Source organism: Cyprinus carpio, chromosome B2, assembly GCF_018340385.1.
Source record: "Cyprinus carpio isolate SPL01 chromosome B2, ASM1834038v1, whole genome shotgun sequence".
Taxonomy (NCBI): domain Eukaryota; kingdom Metazoa; phylum Chordata; class Actinopteri; order Cypriniformes; family Cyprinidae; genus Cyprinus; species Cyprinus carpio.
This window is the reverse complement of record NC_056598.1, coordinates 13,531,812-13,548,947: the sequence shown is the minus strand read 5'-3', so window position 1 is coordinate 13,548,947 and position 17,136 is coordinate 13,531,812. Positions and strand designations below refer to the sequence as shown.

The 17,136-nt window shown below is 36.7% G+C and overlaps 1 protein-coding gene across 2 annotated transcripts; it reads right to left on the bottom strand.

Moving 5' to 3' along the window:
• Nucleotides 1-371: 371 nt before the first annotated feature.
• Nucleotides 372-16,727, bottom strand: hs2st1a (heparan sulfate 2-O-sulfotransferase 1a). 2 transcript variants are annotated; one of them, XM_042718133.1, is made up of 8 exons: nucleotides 16,560-16,727; nucleotides 16,303-16,412; nucleotides 4,064-4,296; nucleotides 3,674-3,759; nucleotides 3,115-3,253; nucleotides 2,279-2,376; nucleotides 2,037-2,194; nucleotides 372-1,956 (listed from the first exon to the last, which is right to left on the bottom strand). In XM_042718133.1, the coding sequence occupies exons 2-8, from the start codon at nucleotides 16,403-16,405 to the stop codon at nucleotides 1,730-1,732; spliced, it is 1,044 nt and encodes a 347-aa protein (XP_042574067.1). In that variant the 5' UTR covers nucleotides 16,406-16,412; nucleotides 16,560-16,727; the 3' UTR covers nucleotides 372-1,729. The 2 variants fall into 2 exon arrangements, with proteins under 2 accessions (XP_042574067.1, XP_042574066.1); XM_042718132.1 differs by having other exon boundaries at nucleotides 16,303-16,727.
• Between the last annotated feature and the right edge of the window lie 409 nt (nucleotides 16,728-17,136).

Genomic DNA, 17,136 nt, shown 5'->3' with positions numbered 1-17,136 from the left:
CTCCTTTTATTATGGCCGACATATCCAAAAATCTGTATGCAAATCTACCTCAGCAATGTCAGCAGGAAAGAGCAAAGCTATTGGAGTCTCAATAATTTAAAATGAAAAGACGACGAAGAAAAAAAAAACTCCCTAAGAACAGAACAAATACAGGCTCACATGGTGGTACTGTGAAAGAAAAGAGAAATATTAAAACCCGATATATAGATATATTTTTTTTTTTTTTTTTTTATGTATATGTTACTCTAGTGTTTAATATATAGTACAGATTGGTTTTGATGATATATATATATATATATATTATATGTACAGGACAGATGTTTTGATATCTATATATATCTAAAAGAACCTGTACAGTGTATATATATATATATATGTTTTTTTTTTTTACGTAGCAAGGGAGAATTTGTCGCAAAGACCCACTGTTGTACTGATATTTTGTCTTGGAGATTTTAAGGGAAATGTGCAATCCAGCATCCATTTCATGCCAAAATGTGTGTTTAGTAAAGATCATGTACATGTACAAACACTGCAATTGTATAGATAAATTTCCATTTTTCAAAAAGACATCCGTCTTTTAGTACCATCAACAAGGCAAACAATTTCACATGATGGCTGCCTATTTCCACACTGATGTTAATAATGACAATCTATGCAACCGTACCTACATTTCATGTTGTAAAACAACTCCTCACCTATTCATATGCTGAGATGTCAAGTCATATTTACACTGGCTGTAATAACAGCTCTGTGTTACAGGGGAAAAAAAGGCACAATCTCAATGAATTTAGAGTCTTTCTTTCATTGAACACATTTAAAGTCCATGATTTCTAAATCAAAGCAGCAGACAAATGTTATGTTGCCATGAGAAAAAGTATGTTTAAACTACATTAAAAAAACATGATAATTCAGTCATAAAATATATAAAAGCAAATTCAAACAAAAGAATTACCGTTTACCGAAAAAAAAGTAACAGTACAAAGATCCACATGCAGATAAACATTTCATCTTAAATTCTTAATGCACCCATTTTTAAATGTTTTGGTCCAGCTGTAACTGTAATGACCAGTATTTACATATATTTGTAGATAAAAATTATCTGCAATTGCTGAAATAATGCGAGACTGAACCCCAAGCAGAAGGTTCTGTTTTAAATTTGCCAAACAGAAAAATCTTTTCACACAAACAGCCATTTTTTCTGGCATTTCAAAGACAAAATATATGATGTGTTTTTAACCATGTGACATACATCCACATCTGTGTTTTTCCAATAAATCCCATAAATAGCCTTATGAAAGTCCAAGAAATAAAGTATTGAAAAAGAATGTTTAGTAGTCATCTGTACTTTGAAGATGTAAAAACTCCCCCAAAACTATAACCATATACGCATTAAATAAATCCAATAACAAAATGTTCTGAAATGTGGCAGCACCTGTATCAAATCCCTATTGCAGAAAGGTGATGGTTGTCTTGAATAATGACACAAACAAGACCTCAGTCACTTTTAAAGCCCATTAGAGAGCTTTTAAGCTTTCTCTGAGATGATATGTACTGGGGGGATAAAGCTCTTGACAGCTATTTGGCCCCGAGACTCTTCCCTGTGGCACAGACTAGTTTGAGTTGCTCTAAATACACACATCCAGATGGAGAACAGTCGGGCAGAATGGATTGCGTCCTCCCTCCAGTGTTTCCGACCACAGCATACAGTGTTATGGCGCACCGCTGAGTCTCAGGTGGTTTTTGGGTAGATTTTCTCATAGAAAAAGTTCTGTGCCAGTAAGTACAGTTCTCCATCTTTTTCTCTCACCGCGTGAGCCCGAACGTACTGGAACTGCTCTAGTGTAAACTCATAAAACTCATTCTCCATTTTCCAGATGTCTGACTGCTGCAGTCTGGCTATAGACTCTTTGGTGGGCGGCTTCTTCTCGCTCGTTTTCCTTAGGTGTGATTTCTTCCCTTTACAAACAGACACAAACATTTAACAAAAATATTCACCATCTAATAGACTTGTTGAAACATTCTCTCTGCAGTCGTACCTGTCCGAAAGAGCTCCGTGGCCCCCTTAAAAAAGCGAGGAAGTGCCGCCTCCAACATCATAACAAAGTCTTCCAACTCCTCCGTCACTCCAACTAACATGTATTCATTCACCAGGTTGTATTTGGCTTGCTCCAAAGCCCATTTGCTGCCAATGTTCCTGTGAAGAAGTGGTTGAGAAAATGTGGCAAGAGTCCTACAAGTGGTAAATCTGAATTAAGCACAAAGACAGTGAACAGCCTACCAGCACTCAGAGTAATGACCACAGAAGAAGGGAATCTGAAGCCACAGTTTCTCTGGAGCACAGTCAGATCCTCCAGCAGCTACACACTCATCAAACGTCTGAAACAAAAAAATACAGTTCCGAGTTCAGTATGTAATAAAGAAAATAATTATGAAGGCACAAACTCTGGATGTAATGTCATGTCATCTTAATGGCGAGAACAAATTGAATAACAAAAGTCATACAATTAAATAAGACATTTAAGATTATCACAAGACAAAAATTCTAAAGTACATTAGTTTTTTTCTACTTTTTAAAATACATCCGATTCTATTAAGACGTTTAACAGTCATTGGGCAAAGAAAGGCATGATGATGCTTGTCCACCTTTCAATAAATAATTTGTGAACCTTGAACTGAATGACCTAAATGGCACCTAGTAAAAACAACAACATCGTACCTAGATTTAAAATGACTGAAAACCTTTATATACTAGGATTTATTCCATATAAATCAATTCCCTGGCACTGATACCATTCCACCTGCCACTTTTTATTAATATATGAGAAAATTAAACAAGACCAGTGTTCAGGATGTTAATAGCACAACTTCTATTAGATTTTTTTTATTATTATACATAAATAATAATAATGTATAATTATTTTTTTTTATTATTATACATAAATAATAATAATGTATAATTATATTAAGAATTATTTTTACTTTTTACATAAAATTGACTATTTCTATATTATTTTATAATACATTTTCAAAAAATATTTCAATTTGGGTACTTTATAGTCTTGAAATTCATAATAATTAAAAACAGGATAAAAGTAGACAAAACAAACATTTCACCTTTTTGTCCCCTTGCTTTCTGCGTCGTAGACCTGGTCTGTAGTCATCACCGAAGCGCAGGAAATAATAGTAAGACACCAGACGCTCAATAGGGTCCCGGATAACATTTATGTAAATAGGCTTTTTCTTTACTCCAAATCTGATAATGAGATGGGAAAGGAAGTACAAGTATAGTATAGTATTAGTATAGTAGTATAAACACATGTTTTGGGCATTAAGGCATAATTAAATAGTTGCTTTATGCATGAAGGTAAAGTATAGGGAGATCCACAAAATATGATTGTATTGTTTAAAAAGAGCTTGCTGCAATTCCTTTCACAGCCACCTGCCACCGTCAGCAGCATCAAACTGCTTTTTTGGGAATGTAAAACAACATCCTTTCAATGGTTATGAATGAATGAGTGGCTACTAGTTATGCGGAATGTTGGTTGGCAAATCATCTTTCAGTGCAAAACCTGAAACCACTCTAAACAGCATTACTCATGCAAAACACACTGACCACAACAGATTGAGGAAATCTGAGCAGAGAAACAAAATGACAGGAGCACACAATACGTACTTGGTGAAGTCCAGAAAGGAAACATGTCCATGGTAGAACGCAGGCTTCATCTCCTTCCATAATGTCACATTCTTTACAAACCGTACCTGAAACATGAATAAATAAATAAAACACTTAATGATTTGCTCTGGAAAAAACAACAAGAACAACAATGCTTTTTAGCGTTTAATGATAGGAATTTGCCATTTTAAGTCCCCTAAAGCCTCGGGATAATATCAAGCTACCATATTATAACATCTGCTGTAGTGCACTATTAAGGAAAGGCTTTGTGCCTTTTAGAGGCTGTTTGGTGCATTTCAGTAAATGGAAACAGTTGGATCCTTCCAGCACTATAATATGTTGTTCGGATGGCTGTAAGTTGGAAGCACTAAAAGTGAACATGCAACTGACCTGATCCTGAAGAGACATGACGGGATTGTTTTTGGTGGTATTGATGTGCAGCACATGGTAGTGGTTCTTGTTGCACAGGTCGTAGGCGATGTTGGTGAAGGAGGTACTGGCTGTTTTGGGCACTCGGTTGTAGATGACTACCAAATCGTCCTCCTCTACCAGGGCCTCCTTCGCCCCCTCTTGAATGTGCCGTTGCTCAATCTCTCGTACCTCATGTCTGGCAATGGCTCGTTCTGCAATGGAGGAGAAGAGAAGGAGACACTGATGCAAAATGAATTCAAGATTAAATAATTGCAAAAAACCCTGCCATATACCAGATCCTTAAAGGAACTAAAAGTATGTTGAGGGAACATAATTGCAAAGAATACTGGATGAATAATTATCTCTTAAAGGAAAATTAATGTCTTTTATTAGATTTCAGCACTATACACATAAGTTACAGAATTTTGAGCTTGCTGCCTTAGTGACCTGGGGCTAAAAGGCTTTAAGATTTTTTAATAATAATAATAATAATCATCATTTAAAAAACCCTCACAAGTGTGAACTTACACTCAACAATTACAATAATGCTCTAATTAATTCATATATTTAATAATATTTAAAATATATATTTGCCATTACAATTGCCAGAATTCTATATCTTTTATTTATTAATATTTGTTTTTAATATTACATATATTTGTATATGAGCATGTGGCCTCAGTGACCTGGTGCTAATAGGCTTTACGATTTTTTAAAATAATAATAATCTTAAAAAATCCAAACAAGTGGGAACTCACACTCAACACTAACAACGTTCTAATTTAATTCATATATTTAATTATATTTAAATATATATTTTTGACAAAGGAAAAAAAAAGAAAAAAAAAAAACTTAATTTTTTCTTCATTAAGATTCCTGTCATCCTGTCATTTGAATTCAAATTCTAATTCAACATCCTGTGTGCCTATTCATTACACTTTCTCTTGAATGTCTGAGAGAATATTGACCAAACATGCTGTTTTTAAATGACATGTTATGTAAATGTTAATAAAAGGCTAAATTATAGTAATGCAAAATACAGAAAATGTTTGAAGCAAATTCATTTACAAAATTTACTCTGCAGCTGAAACAGAAAAGGTCCTGTGGTCTGGAAATACTCGTGAGATCTTGAGACGGAAATTTGACAGTGTACACGATGTGGTGACAGTAGTGTGTAAATGTGAGCAGGCGCTTGCGCAGCTGCTACTGTGAGGTGATGATGTCAAGCCAACACAGCACATTCCCACTGAACTCCGACTGCTCTCGGGTCAAAGCGCCCAGTCTCCATCTCCAACCATCACATGTGGACAACTGCTATCACTACGCCACATTATGGTGTCCCACGGCAACAGAGAATAAATTGTTACCATTGCAAAAACCATTCTGACATTTTAATTTTCTAAAAAATGTTCTCACCCTCAGGCATCCAAAATTTAGATGAGTTTGTTTCTTCATTGGAACAGATTTGGAGACGTATTACTTCACAAGACGTTAATTGATGGACTAGAGTCGTGTGGATTGAGATGTTTTTAGCAGCTGTTTGGACTCTCATTCTGACGGCACCCATTCACTGAGGAAGATCCACTGGTGAGCAAATGATGTAATGCTACATTTCTCCAAATCTGTTCAGATGAAGAAACAAACTCATCTACATCTCGAATCACCTGAGGGTGAGGAAATTGTCAGTAAATTTTCATGTTTGAGTGAGCTATTCCTTTAAAATTGTGAAGAGAAAACAATAAAATATCAAAATCTACTCTTTGATATTAGTAATCCACCACTAAAAATTGCGTGTGATTTATATGTGATAAGCTGACTCCGAGGTAAAAGTGTCGTCTGGGTTTCTGGGTAGATGTGAATGTTGCAGACCGTTTCACCATCTCATTACTCCTGCAATACACAGCCTAATGTAATAATATAATTGCAAGTTAATGAGAAAAACACCCTGACTCGTTACCTATTTCCTACTTAATAGGCACACAACTGCTGCATTATGCTGAGTGAAAGCGCTCTTTTAAAAACGGACAGGCAGCAAGAGGGCCCTCAGGCTGACTGTGTATAACTGATGCTATGGAAGACTGCTGATATTCACTACAACACTGCTTTCTTTGATAAGAACCTCTTCAGAAGTACATGAATGAATTTCTGAGGTGGTGTTTTTCAAGCAATTCACATCTACACCTTTCCTGAGAACAGTAAAAAGAAACAAAACAAGAAATCTAGTCATATAATAAGCATTTATTTATTAATAATTAGGCCAATGACACTATTTTTTGGGGGGACCTAAATCAATGACATTCTTCAAAAACACATGAAAACACACACACACACACACACACACGAATACACCTCTACAAAGACAAGCATGCTTTAACTTTTACATATAGTTATTTAATAAGTTGTTTATTTTTTTATTGGCATGTCAGCATAAGGCTATCTTCATGGCAAAAACTGAGTTGGAATAATACAATTTACAAGCACAAAATAAAACCAAATAAACACAAAATTCTACAAGATTTTTTTTAATTAACACATGATAAGTGTTCTACTTGCATTAAAACTGGGACGATCCAATAAAATATGTTTAATGGAAAGAGGGGTTTTGCAGAACATGCATAAGCAAAAAGGCATGGGTCAATCTTGTATGACCTATACCACATTTTTATGTATATGTAAATATTCAAAAATGTAATGAATAACTAAATAAATAACTCAAAATTATATTAAAATATTACATTTTTAAGAATTGAACATGCATTTAAAACTACATATTTATTTTATTTTTTAAATAATGATTTTTTTTTGTCTTTGACCCAATTATATATTTTCAGACCATAAACAGATATAAAACATGCAACATAATAATCCATGTGAAATGACAGTGCAAAAAATGTTAAATGTAAAGTTGAGTGTCTTGTTCCAGTAAAGGCCAAAAATAATAAGATGAGGGAATGAAATTTAATATCTTAGTGTCAAGCTGCTCAGGAGGAGCAGAGGATTTATTGCAGTCAGCTGCCAAACCTGACAAGTTATACTCTGACTGATGTCTTTTCAATGATTCAAATCAGGTTACAGTCTTTCCTTAGATAGACCAAATCATTCTTTCAGTCATTTTTGCCTCTCAGAAACACTACAACGTGGAGGTCACTGTGGGGTCATTTTATATTCAAGCCTGTTAGCTCCAGAAGTGGCATTATCATGCCACAAGAACATTTACAGCCTTGGCAGAATGACTAAGGCTGAGTAAGAGAAATGGAGTAGTGCTGTGCCTTAAGCACAAAAGAAAAACAGACCTGAAGTATGTACTGTCTACAAAGAGGCCATAAAAATCCACTAAGAAATGCAAGCAGCTGTACGCCTCTGGTATTCACGGGGGCTTTGAAGTTTTAATAAACAGTTTGTAAAGCATTAAGCTCATAATCTGCCACAGGTTATGTACCATCTGGTTACACACAACAGGACGCACCAACTGACACCAACAATTGTTGTTTGTGTTAGACTTGCTATATTCATAAGATAAGTATACATAAACTGAAAGGGCATTACCAGTAATTTGAAATTATCATCATTACACGTGGACTAAACTGTACTGATTTGTCAATGAAATGGATTTACAATATACACGTGAGGTATGAGAAACTTATGTGACTTAAGAAGTCAAAATTAAATTTTCTTTAAAGAAATCAATACTTTTATCCAGCAAGGATACATTACATTGATCTAAAGTGATAGTAAAGACATTTAAAATGTTGCAAGGGATTTCTACAGTGATTCAACTAAATTTTCTATTAATCAAGATTTTTTTTTCAGATCATGAAAAAACTGCATTATGTTATCTAAAAAAATATTAAGCAGCACAAATGTTTTCAACATTGATAATAATAAGAAATGTTTCTTAAGCAGCAAATCAGCATGCATGATTTCTGAAGGCTCGTGTGACACTGAAAACTGAATTAAAGACTGCTAATAATTCATCTTTGCCATCACAGGAATAAATTACATTTTAAAATATTAAACTATTTTACAGTAAAAATTTTAAGTTATTATTTTCACAGTTAAATTGTAATAATACTTCACAATTTGACTGTTTTCACTGTATTTTTGATCAAATAAATTAAATTTAAATTAAATTAAAAATTAAATTTATGCATTTAGCAGACGCTTTTATCCAAAGCGACTTACAGTGCATTCAGGCTATCAATTATTAGCTATCATGTGTTCCCGGGGAATCGAACCCCCAACCTTGCGCTTGTTAACGCAATGCTCTACCACTTGAGCTACAGGAGCACTGTATATGTTAATAAATGCAGGCTTAAGAGACGTTTTTCATACATCTTACCAGCCACAAACTTTTGAATGGTAGTATAAATGTTGCGACTTATATAGGTGTATGTGTACAGGTGTGTGTCTGCGCGTGTGTGAATGGGTGTGTTGATTTTGCACTCTAGATGTTTTACAGTTTCACCCCTTCATTGCTGTGCAATTTTTTTCTGCATTGTGGGGGATTTGTAGATTGTACACACAAAACTTTTCTGTATTTTCCCATTTCCCATTCATTTCCTATGGTCGGTCATTTTTGACCAGAGACCATGAGTGTGACTATTTTGCTTATGACCACTTTAGCTTTTTCGAATCATACCCTCAATTTAAAAAAAAAAGTGCCATAGAAGTCACCAAGTTTTGTACCATTCTGGTGAAGCTACGATTTTAAAAAATTTAAATGTAAAATTCTCCGGTCAGAAGTGACCGAAGACCGCACTTTGTCAGTGAGAGACGCATTCAGAATCAGCACATGGTCACTGTCTAGTGGGCTTTGTTTTCAAGTGCCCAACTCATGGCATTCGCTCACTGTTCTTCTGCTGGCAGTTATCAAACAGCGCTGCATTACTGCGGGCGCCCCCTTCTGGATTGGGGGTGAATTGCCTGTATTCGCTTTAAGGCCTCATGCACCGAACCGAGATGTCCGTACCGTGATGGCTCGGTACGAATACATGTATCGTTACACCCCTATTATATATGAATATTTATTAGTCTGATTAATAAACCAAACATTAAAAAAAGCACACATCTTATAAATCTATTCATATTAGAAAGGCTACAAAAGTATTTGTTTATTTCAGTGTCTCCAATCCTGGTCCTGGAGAGCCCCCAACACTTCACATTTTTGATGTCTCTCTTATCTGACACAGGCCCTGTCCCAAATGGCACACTCCAGACTTGTGGACTTCCTCAGAGTCCACACTTCGGTGACGTCATGTAGTGCAGACCTATAGGGCCTACACAGCCTGCTTTTGCTTATGCCACCTGGGCATTAGACAATATATACATGCTTATTTAATGTATACAGTTGTAATATTACATAATGTTCAATTTGAACTAAGATTACAATTTTAACACATATTTAATGATTAATTATGATATTAACGGGCCCTCGCACCCGGGCTCACCACCACCGGGTGGCTTTTGTAAAACAGCGAACGGCGAGAAATATGCGTTTAATTTGGTAAATATAAGAGGAATATGCCAAAGTCATTTATATGTGCCAATCTTCCTGCTGCCAGCTGGTGGCGCTATGACTATAACTGGATTTTGTCATGTAGATTTCTTCAGTCAAGCACTTTTATCAAGCATATGAAATTTAGTGCAGATTGAACATGGAATGTTTGAGTTAGTATAAAGTATGTTCTGTCCTATTGCAAACAGGTGGCGCTATGATTATAACTGAACACTGCCCTTTAGATATCTTCAGGCCATGACTCTTATCAAATATTTGAAGTTTGGTGCAGATTGGACATTGCATGTTTAAGTTAGTGTAAAATTAGCCATTTTCTGTTGTCAGCAGGTGGCGCTATGATTATAGTGGAACATTGACCTTCAGATGTGTTCAGGCCAAGACTCTTTTCAAACATGTGAAGTTTGGGGAAGATCGGACATCTTATGCCTGAGTTACAACAAGTTCTATTCCCATGGCGAGACATCGAAATTTGTCACGGCGCCATGGCCACACCCTTCAATGAAACCTCAAGATGTTCACAATTTAATATCGCAAAGGCCTTTAGATTAGATTGACCAAAAAAAATTATAAAATGTCATAAAATATCTAGGAGTAGTTTGTTACGGCGTAAAACATGTCACTTCCTGTTGCCAGCAGGTGGCGCTATAGCGATATCTGAATATTGGCATGTAGATATATTCAGGTCAGGAGTCTTCTCAAACATGTGAAGTTTGGGGCAGATTGGACATTGTATGTCTGAGTTATAGCAACTTCCTTTCTCATGGCCAAACATCGAAATTTGTAAGGCCGCCACAGACACGCCCTTAAACGAAACCTCAAGATCTTCGCAATTTAACATCGCAAAGGCCTTTAGATTACACTGACAAAGTTTGGTGTTGATCTGAATAAATCTCTAGGAGGAGTTCGTTAAAGTACAACCCCTGAAAATGTCAAAAACGACACAAATTTTGCAGAGAAAATTCAAAATAACTGACTTCCTGTTGGGATTCGAATTTCGTACCAAGAGACTTTTTTGTAGGTATTGGTGTGTTACATGTGTGTACCGATTTTTTTACATGTGCGTGAATCGTAGCTCGAGGCGCACTCCGTTGAAAATGTATAGGTGGCGCTATCGAGGCATTTTGCCACACCCAATGGAATATTGGCCTTCAGATGTGTTCAGGCCAGGACACTTATCGAACATGTGAAGTTTGGGCAAGATCGGACATTTTATGCCTGAGTTACAATAACTTTTATTCCCATGGCGAGACATCGAACTTTGTGACCGCGCCATGGACACGCCCTTTAACGAAAACTCAAGATCTTCACAATGTTAACATCGCCCAGGCCTTTAGAATAGAGTGACTGAAAAAAAAAAGAATTATGTCATAAAATTTCTTGGGGTAGTTTGTTACAGCGTAAAATATGTCAATTCCTGTTGCCAGTAGGTGGTGCTATGACTGTAACTGAATATGGGCATGTCAATCTGTTCAGGTCAGGAGTCTTATCAAACATGTGAAGTTTGTGGCAGATTGGACATTGTATGTCTGAGTTATAGCAACTTCATTTTTTCATGGCGAATCATCGAAATTCGTCAGGCCGCCACGGACACGCCCTTCAACGAAAACTCAAGATCTTTGCAATTTAAACATCGCAAAGGCCTTTAGATTAGGCATACCAAATTTTTGGTGTTGATCTGAATAAATCTCTAGGAGGAGTTCGTTAAAAATACAAGGCATGCAAATGACAAAAATGATGCTAAATTTGCCCATAAAATTAAAAATAACCGACTTCCTGTTGGGTTTCGGATATTGCTCCAAGAGTCTTTTTTGTAGGTACTGATGCTTTACATATGTGTGCCAATTTTCGTGCATGTACGTGAAACACAGCTCGAGGGCTGTTGATTTTTTTTACGATAGGTGGCGCTGTCGAGCCATTTTGCCACACCCTCTTCTGAAACCTATATCATCCGTAAATTTTCACTAGGTCTGACGCGTGTGCAAAGTTTCAGGACTTTTCGAGCATGTTTAGGCCCTCAAAAATGCGATTCATTTTGGGAAAGAAGAAAGAAGAAGAAAAAAGAAGAAGAAGAAGAAGAAGAAGAATAATAATACTAATAATAATAAACGAAGCAGATACAAGAGGGTCCTCACACCATCGGTGCTCGGGCCCTAATAAACATGTGCGTGAGTTGTTTCAGATGAATTTACAGGTTTAAATATAAATACTAGGTTTACATATGACTCAGTAAAGCCCTGACATTCGGTTCTATTTATTTAATGAATCATAATGTGATCGTATTATTCAACGCGCTATTATTATATTCGAGATATCAACCACTGGTCGATGACCATAATGTTTGTATAAACTGTAGGTAACAACTGGTAAAATCTACACCTAGGTCATAAAAACCGTAATGATACCTACACTTAACTATTTTCTTCTCAGCCATGTCATCAATTGCTCTTGAGCGAAATCTCCTCCCATCCCATTTCGCAAGGATTCCTGGGTAGTTAAAGTGTGCAGAGCCTGCATCTATGCGGGCTTCGCGAAAGACCGCTTCAAGGGTACAAAGGGGGTGCTGCTGAGCACACTTCAGAGCGTTAAAATGCTGAATGGGATGGCCTACGGACTCGTAGACTCTGCGAGCACGCACAATTTAAGTCCACGAGACCGAAAGTCCACATGAAGTGCGCCATTTGGGACAGGGCCACACACATTTGAGGTCTTGGAGTCTTTACTAATGAGCTGATGAGTTGAATCAGGTGTGTCTGATCAGAGAGACATCTTAAATGTGCAGTGTTGGGGGTTTTCCAGGACCAGGATTGGGAAACAATGGTTTAGTTTATACATCATCCGCTGGCTCTGAAATCTTCAACAATCAACAGTGCTTTCAAAGTCTTTAAGCATCATAAACACGGCTATTTTGAACCTAAAAATGTACAGTAGTCAATGTGTTGGTGCCAAGCCATAACACATAGGCTTAGCTTCTTTCACAGTCCCATCAGGGCTAAAAACAGTACAGATCTGAAACATGTTCAAAGGGAATCCCAGAACTTCCATTAGCAAATGGAGACAAAATTAATATCAGGTTAGATATCAAATAACTTTCCGATGCTCATGAACCGTGAAAGTGCATGTCAGATGCCATCATTAGAGCAAATGGAACGATAATAAATCAACAATCAACATTTCGAAATGTGACACAAAATACAGTCAGTTAAAACACTGAGTATTGAGTAAATAAAACAGTTTGGGTATGTGCTAAAGACTCCATTTGTTCACAGTCAAACAAGATGTGCAACAGGATGACAGGTTCAAAAACATCATCAATTTATGCAGTGCTGAGACTGACAGCTTTCTCCAGGTCTAACCAGATGGAAACCTTTCCTCTCACCTTTCCGCCTGCTAACAGGTCTCATATTCCTCTGCAGCTGTGCAACTATTCATAGAGCTGTTAGGTGATGTGAGTAACTCAGTGTGGATGGTGGGAACCAACTAACCCAAACAACAGCAGCTTGCCAATTTTTAATGGAAAGAACGTCGCTTATTCAAACAAAGCATTATAATAACTTCAGCACGGCAGAGATGCAGCTCTGTGAAGGTGTTTTGAAACACATATGATGTGCAGTGTTGGGAAGGTTACTTTGGAAATGTAATGGGTTACAGATTACAAGTTACCCTATTTAAAATGTAATAGTAGTGTAACTTTTTCAATTACTTTATTAAAGCATGTGTCCTATTCTGTGTACTAAACTCCTGAAACATTGCTGTCTTTTTGACACATTGGTGTCTCTTTGTATATGATGTGATGATAGTTTTCTCAAAATAAGCAAAATGCTCATGAAGTGACACAGAGCAGTTCTAGAGATTATGTTTGTGTGTTCATGTACTCATATATTGAGGTGGCAGAGGCTGAAAACACCACAAGCTTCAGTAGGCCTATGTGTAGTAAATGAAACCGCATGTCTGCGCCATTAATTTCTACCGGGGCGGACTGGAAAAAAAAAAAAAAGGCTGGGAAATCTCACACTCGTACACCCACAACACATTCTGAAACATGGACAACCCTATTTTTTGTATGGGGACATGCAAAATAATTAAAAGTTCTCTCCTGAACTGCACCTTCATTTCCATTTGTCTTTTCATTCTCTTTATTTTGCCCTGATCTCTCTCTCTCATGACTTTAATACTCAAGATTTTTATTTGACTTTTACCATGTTTGTAACCAAGTACATTAAACGTACAGCAAACGTATTACCATTTGTATTAATTTTTACTACAAATTCCATGGTTAAACTATGGTTAGTGTAGCAAAAACCATGGTTAATTTGTGGTTACCATGCCATACCATACATTAATTTTTCGTAAGGGTTGTGTTGTTGTCTGCACTAGCTCCCCCTAATACCTATTATAAAATATGATTCTTTGTCTGCTAAATTACTACTGTAACATTACAATAGATAATAATGATGTCCTTTATACAGTATTTAGAGCGATGATGAGCAATGGGCCGCTGCTGCTTGACTAAGAAACTGACCTGCACTTGAAACTCTGAACAGAAGTTTTTCTTCTCTGCTCCACCTGTGCTCTTCCACTCCATTCTCTCTCTCGCATTGATTACTCTGATCCAAACTGGTTGGCGGAGGCGCGGAGAGCGCGTGAGCCGAAGCATTGACAGTCACGACTAACCGATTCATGATTTATCGAATGGCGAATTCGGAAATAATCACTTTAGTACATTCGGCAGGCAATTATATAATAACAATATTAAAATAGTGGGCCAAATCGGCTGCCAGGCCACCAGGAATTGTCCAGGTTTTCCCGATGGCCAGTCCGCGCTGATTTCCACAGACACGCAGAACGTGCAGGATTCATATATTGTCTTTTTGTGGCTTAATATTCACAGACACTAGTCCATATCGCATTTTGATTCAAGTGTACTGACCTACTTTGGATTTATTCGACCAAAATGTGGCATATTCTGTCCGCGTTAGGCTATAGGAAGCCCATTTTTATGACTGGATTCTACGAACCAGACTGTGTTTTCCGCATCGCTGGAATTATAGGGCCTTATGTCTCAGAGTAGTCACTGCTATTTGGGAAAGATCAATTAAATCTGTATGTGGATGTGTGTAAATATTCAAATGTAACCCCCTTTGTAATTGTTAAAATTTTAATAAGTAACGGTAACTGATTACAGTTACATTTATTTTGTAATTAAATTATGTAACGCCGTTACATGTAACTAGTTCCTCCCCAACACTGATGATGAGTTACGGTCCAAACGGTGAAGCATTCAGAATAGCCTGTACTGGACATGAAATATCCCATATCCGATCGCTCTAGGCAGGTGACCTTTGTTTGGAATCACAGCACTCAACCAAAATATAAAAGCCCTGCTGACGCGTGTACTTCACCAATGTTTAAAATAACTGATTTTGTTAATTTCAGTGGATTGGTTGTAATAAGCAGAAAACCTTTTACTTTCACAGACAGACATGCAAAAGGTTTGAAGGTATTCTTAACTTCCTTAGATAATTCTGGATGTTCTGTCAACACTTTGAGATATTTATGAGTACTCGCATGATAGCATTATTTTTTTAAAAACAGCTATTTCACCTGCGTCACTTGTTCACTCAGCTCTCGTGGGTTCTACAGTTTTTATAGTCATAGGTAATTAGATTTGTATTATTTAGTGCTAAACATCTATATTTGCTCCTGTGGTGATGCCACAGTATGCGAACTCATACACTACTGTCAAATGTTTGGGGCTGGTAGGATTTTTGTTTTTGAAAGAAGGTCATCAAGGCTATTTCTTTCACAGTAAAAAAGTAATGCACAGTAAAAAAAAAAAAAAAAATACTATTCATATATTGAGGTATTAGAAAGGTTGCGTAAACCTTTCTAATACCTCAATATATGAATAGTACATCCATTTTATGAGTTATTAGAAAGTCATTTTATTAGTTTAGTCTACATGTGAAAATCGTTCATACTTTTAAACGTGTGAATAAGATTTTTAGATAATTCCCCTAATTTTAAGCAGGTCCTGTTAATATCTAGAAACAGCATTAAAGAAAAGGAAAAAAACACTGAATGGCTTCTTGAGTTTATTGATGGTGATTTTTTCACTGTGGTAACAATTTAGTAGATGGAGGTGAAAGTCTATTTGAAAGAAGCCTGTAGTTTCAATTCATTCACTTAAGCATTTTTTTTTTATTGGCCAGAATTTATAATAATTAAATATTGACATGCTTTTATATCTGACAGTGTTGAGCCATATTAATGGGCAAGGGGAAAAACACACAGTAGGGTGGAAAATATTGCCAAATATGTTGAACAGATTAATCCAAAAAATTATCTTGGTTTGAATGTTTTGTCCCTGAAGACTCAAGCATTAGTGAGTGGCATGTCTGATGCAGAAGCTAGTAGTGCAACAGATACATGCATAGATACTGACTAAGGAAAATATCCATTGCACAACTAAGCGAGTCAAATATGACACTGGATCTTGTTTGAATGAAAATGCAGCTGCTGCCTGAGACATGATGGACCATGTAGTCCAAACACACGAATGCTCATTACCTCCCTTAAAATAGTACTGAGGAAACAAAACACAGCACGATCATGTTGACAGGCTGGCGCAAATCAGACTTTGCTGGTTTCTAGTCTAACAAATGATTTCAAGGTACTGTATGTATTGGAAAGGAAAGATTCTTACCCAGCTTCCCCCGTGACTCCTCGAGCTTCTGAATTTGGTTTTCCAAAAAGATCATCGCAATGGCGAAGGCCAACAGAGCCAGGAGCTGAAACTTCGGCGGCATCTTTAACCTTAAAAGCCCCATCAAAAAATCCAGCACATAGAGGACATGCCGTGACCGAGAACTTTATGACACACAGTTCATGAGTGCAAAGAGCAGTGCTGCTATTCCATGATTCCTACAATCGAATATAAACACTCACAGAAAACTACACTACAGTGGACACCTACTACCGCAACAAAAACAGTTCCGCGTTTAATGCTGTGTTTACTGAATCTGAACAGTTCAGACTATGCTTCGCTTGAGTAGCAGATGTAGTGTGTTCGTTCAGTTGTTGATAAATCCTGGGAAGTATCGGCACGTTGTGTCAGTGCGCATGCGCATTCGCCGGGTTTTGACGTCAGTGGGTCAGCTGTCGCTCGATGACTGGATAATCTCACTTCAATCAAATACGACTCCTGTCCAGAGAACAACACATCACATTTACAGTCAACTGTTCATGTATACATACAGATATTTTCTTGATTTAAAAATATATATATATTAATTGCATATAATAATAAAAAAAAAACACATATAAAATCCACTTATATTTCCAGTTCTGCACATAACACAACTTTCATGCCATAAAAGCTTGATAAAATTTTAGAAAGAACAAAACTATGGGGTATAAAAAAGAAATCCAGTCAGATTTGTCCAAACTCTTCCTAAGCCATTGCACGTTTGAAGTGATGATGAATGCATGACAAATCTAGACACTCCTTCAGCTCCTAGTTAAAAAGAATTGTGAATAT

Coding starts and splice junctions, on each gene's coding strand:
- hs2st1a (XM_042718132.1), bottom strand. CDS start 16,426: ATGGGGCTTTTAAGGTTAAAGATGCCGCCGAAGTTTCAGCTCCTGGCT. Junction 3,760..4,063: donor TCATGTCTCTTCAGGATCAG/GTCAGTTGCATG, acceptor TTCATGTTTCAG/GTACGGTTTGTAAAGAATGT. Junction 1,957..2,036: donor CACGGAGCTCTTTCGGACAG/GTACGACTGCAG, acceptor CTGTTTGTAAAG/GGAAGAAATCACACCTAAGG.